At 42.3% G+C, this 3,982-nt stretch overlaps 1 protein-coding gene across 1 annotated transcript in view; it reads right to left on the bottom strand.

Annotated features, from left to right (window-relative positions):
- The window catches only part of slc8a2b (solute carrier family 8 member 2b), a 227,318-nt gene continuing 223,336 nt past the window's right edge, over positions 1–3,982 (bottom strand). The window contains 1 exon segment of the mRNA XM_032504578.1: positions 1–2,877. Within this exon segment, the coding sequence (XP_032360469.1) occupies positions 2,501–2,877 (377 nt within the window). The 3' untranslated portion in view covers positions 1–2,500.

Here is a 3,982-nt window from a genome sequence, read left to right on the forward strand (position 1 = left end):
TCTATTTAGCAGCCAGTAGTTTCAGTAGCATGTGAACATTTAAACTGTATGTTCTAACTCTGCCATGCAATACTAAGCAACACATACATGCCTTGAACGGCAGTGTTTTCCACTGAAAACAGCCTATGCTATGGTACTATGACTATAGAAACTGTCTTTGATTTGAACCTCTGATTCTCTGAGGCGGACTATCAGCTGTCTGAAGAGCGAACCATTGTCTGCTGTTGATCTACAGTCTGTAAACGAACTCTGAAGAACATTAGATGATAGACCTTGGTTAAAATGTCTCGTATTGTGCTACAAGCACAGATGGATGGGCAGGGATGAATTACAAGAATCCCTTTTCACAGGACAAGAAACCTGATGTAGAAAATTTAGACACCTCATAGCATTACTCCAGGGACTCATGCACACTAATAGTTTGTCGACTAAAGGAAGGAGAAAAACACAGCATGGTTTAGTTACATTAAATAAAGTGCAGCTTTGTACAAACCCAAAGCTTGAATACTAGATTTTTACTTGAGAGGTTCCCTTAAGGCATTGTATAGGTGCCATAGTGACGCATCAGAGTAATACAGACTAGCACCCTGCATCCTAATTAAAGTTTGGACTAGGATCTTGTGTCATCATCAACATGCTGTAGACCGAAGGTTGATGATTGGAATCCGTTTTTTTTCAGTTTTTAAATGACTTAATTGTAATTTACTGGCTCTAGAGGCCACAGTAATGGATTTCTCTGTTACTACCCACGATGCCACAGTAATGGATTACTCTGTTACTACCCACGATGCCACAGTAATGGATTACTCTGTTACTACCCACGATGCCACAGTAATGGATTACTCTATTACTACCCACGATGCCACAGTAATGGATTACTCTGTTACTACCCACGATGCCACAGTAATGGATTACTCTGTTACTACCCACGATGCCACGGTGCTCAGATCTCAGTCCATCTGGATGGAGAAAAAAGCTTTGAACAAAGGTTTCACATGTGTTTTGATGACACTCCACACAGCGAGAGTGTGTGTGTGTGCGAGAGTGTGTGTGTGTGTGTGTGTGTGTGTGTGTGTGTGTGTGTGTGTGTGTGTGTGTGTGTGTGTGTGTGTGTAAACATATTTGGTCCTTCTGAGGAGGAAAATGTCCTTTTTTTGTTCCTCTCAGATCAAACACCTCACCTATTTCCACAAATGCAGGGATGTAATTTACAGGTGGATTTGGATTATTCCATTTCACACAAGTATATTTTGGGACTTAATGTGTGAATATGTTCAATATTTGGCTACGCATGCAAAAAAAGATCTGTCAGTTTGATATGCTGTCAGAGAGGGGGAAACCGTGGAAACCTTCTGGTAAAAAGACATCTGACGGGAACGCGGGGTCCTAGGGATGTATGGCTTCTCAACAAACCTTTATTTCACCAGTTTATCATTCATTTGTTTTGGTCAGCTAAGACATATCTAATAGTTTGTTCCCAAAAATCATCACCACGCTTTGAACTGTCTTCACTAATGTTTGTGATCTGTGGGCAGCGTTCCAGTCTGCGCACGTAGTTTTAAAAAACATTGAAGCAGAGACTTAACTGTAGTTTTTCCAGGTTTTTTGATGTAATTTGACTGTCTATACAGAATGGTAGCTACGTATTTCCACCCTCTCTAGCTGTCAGTGGTAGGCATTGTGTGCCTATTGAAAACACCACACTCTATGTGTGCAGTACACTAGTTTGGAGAACCCACTTCCTCTATACAGTGAATCAGACAAGCATCACCACTTTATAACAACCTCCTGTAGTAAACAAACGTAATGATATTGTTATTGTAAACATTTCACTCCTTTTTTTTCCTCCTTTCTCGCTCCACCCCCCTCAGTGTAGCTGTACCAGTAAAGACAGTAATACAAAGGAGAAGCAGGAGGGCAGGACAGGTTTTGTTGCAGGAAACAGGTTTTGTTGTTTCTTCAATGAAACTCGGATAGATACGTTAAGTCTGGTGTGCACAGGATTCTGTTCCTCTTCTCTATTAGTGGTCTGATCCCAGAGGACAACTCCTCGGATCCAACCTAAACCCATCTGGCTTTACAATGAATTAAGACCCCAGAGGCTCACCTGACTTTCTTTATACCTCTAAAATCTCAACTTCACAATCACTCTCTTTCTCTCTCCATCTTCTCTCTGCTAACTTTGCTGCAGTGACCTCGCCCCTCACAAACACTTCTTCTTGCCCTTCATCATGCCTGTAAATGTGTGTGCGTGTTTGTTATGATCTGTTTACACATGCGTACATAGAGTGTGTGTGTGTGTGTGTGTGTGTGTGTGTGTGTGTATATCGTTAGTGTTTAAGTGTCCTTGCATCAAAGACCAGGACCCATCCAGGCCGCAGTAAGCCAGATGAACCTTACACTTGTTTCATGTCGAACTGTGAACGTGTATGGACTGGGTGTTTTAGTATGTGTGTGTGTTGCTGTGGAATACTCTTCCAGAACTTCCTCCATCTCCTGTTTAAAAGCCGCTGATGTGGCAGTAAGCCTCCAGGCTGGAGAAGAGGATGTAGAGGAACCACAGGCCCAGGAACAGCAGGCTGGTGACCAGGCGAGCCCCCTTCGGGCCGCCGAGCTCTCCGCCGATGGAGGGCCGGCGTCTGAACATCAGCACCCCCATGCAGACGAAAGCGAAGATGGTGAAGAGCGTGACGGAGAAGGCCAGCGAGCCCGGGTCCACCTTGAACTCCTTCCCTTTGATTTTCCAGTAGATGGAGGCCACCGACCACGCCACGCCGATCCCAAGGAACACGTTGACAGCGTTGCTGCCGGTGACGTTACCGATGGATGCGTCAGCGTGCTGGTCCTGCATGGCGGCCACTTTGCTGGCAAAGGTGTCTGGAAAGAGAGAGAAAGAGGTGGAGCACACAAACAGAAGAAGCAACACCGATAAACGCCAAGTCATTTTGGGCTGCATACCAAAGCTTTACAGAAGTCTCAGGGCAGATGACAAGATTTACGACATGGAAACCCTAACTGGAGTTACTGAACCTACATGACAGACCTACATGCCACAGGTCTAGAGGCCCCCAGAAAACTTGGGTCCCTGGGTCTATGCCCTGTGGTCTGTTTGGGCAAGTCTGTCATATGACTACAAAGAGACACAAAATAACCACAAAGAGACACAAAGAGACACAAAATAACCACAAAGAGACACAAAATAACCACAAACAGACACAAAATAACCACAAACAGACACAAAGAGACACAAAATAACCACAAAGAAACACAAAATAACCACAAAGAAACACAAAATATCCACAAAGAGACACAAAATAACCACAAAGAGACACAAAATATCCACAAAGAGACACAAAATAACCACAAAGAGACACAAAATATCCACAAAGAGACACAAAATAACCACAAATAGACACAAAGAGACACCAAATAACCACAAAGAGACACAAAATAACCACAAAGAAACACAAAATAACCACAAAGAGACACAAAATATCCACAAAGAAACACAAAATAACCACAAAGAAACACAAAATAACCACAAAGAAACACAAAATAACCACAAAGAAACACAAAATAACCACAAAGAGACACAAAATAACCACAAAGACACCAAATAACCATAAAGAGACACAAAATAACCACAAAGAGACACCAAATAACCACAAAGACACCAAATAACCACAAAGAAACACAAAATAACCACAAAGAGACACAAAATATCCACAAAGACACCAAATAACCATAAAGAGACACAAAATATCTACAAAGAGACACAAAATAACCACACAGTTGTTCTCATCTTCTTAGCAATGAACGGCTTTTAGACAACTGGTGGATAAGTGATACTTTGGCACGTGAGCGTCCACGTAGATCAGCTGGCTTACAGGGCAGGTGGAGGCTCATGTTGAAAATGTAAATCTCATGAAGTGGACTGTGTATTTATATTTTATTTACTTATCTTATTTATTTATTTGATTAG

This window comes from Etheostoma spectabile, chromosome 3 (genome assembly GCF_008692095.1).
Source record: "Etheostoma spectabile isolate EspeVRDwgs_2016 chromosome 3, UIUC_Espe_1.0, whole genome shotgun sequence".
NCBI classification, from domain to species: domain Eukaryota; kingdom Metazoa; phylum Chordata; class Actinopteri; order Perciformes; family Percidae; genus Etheostoma; species Etheostoma spectabile.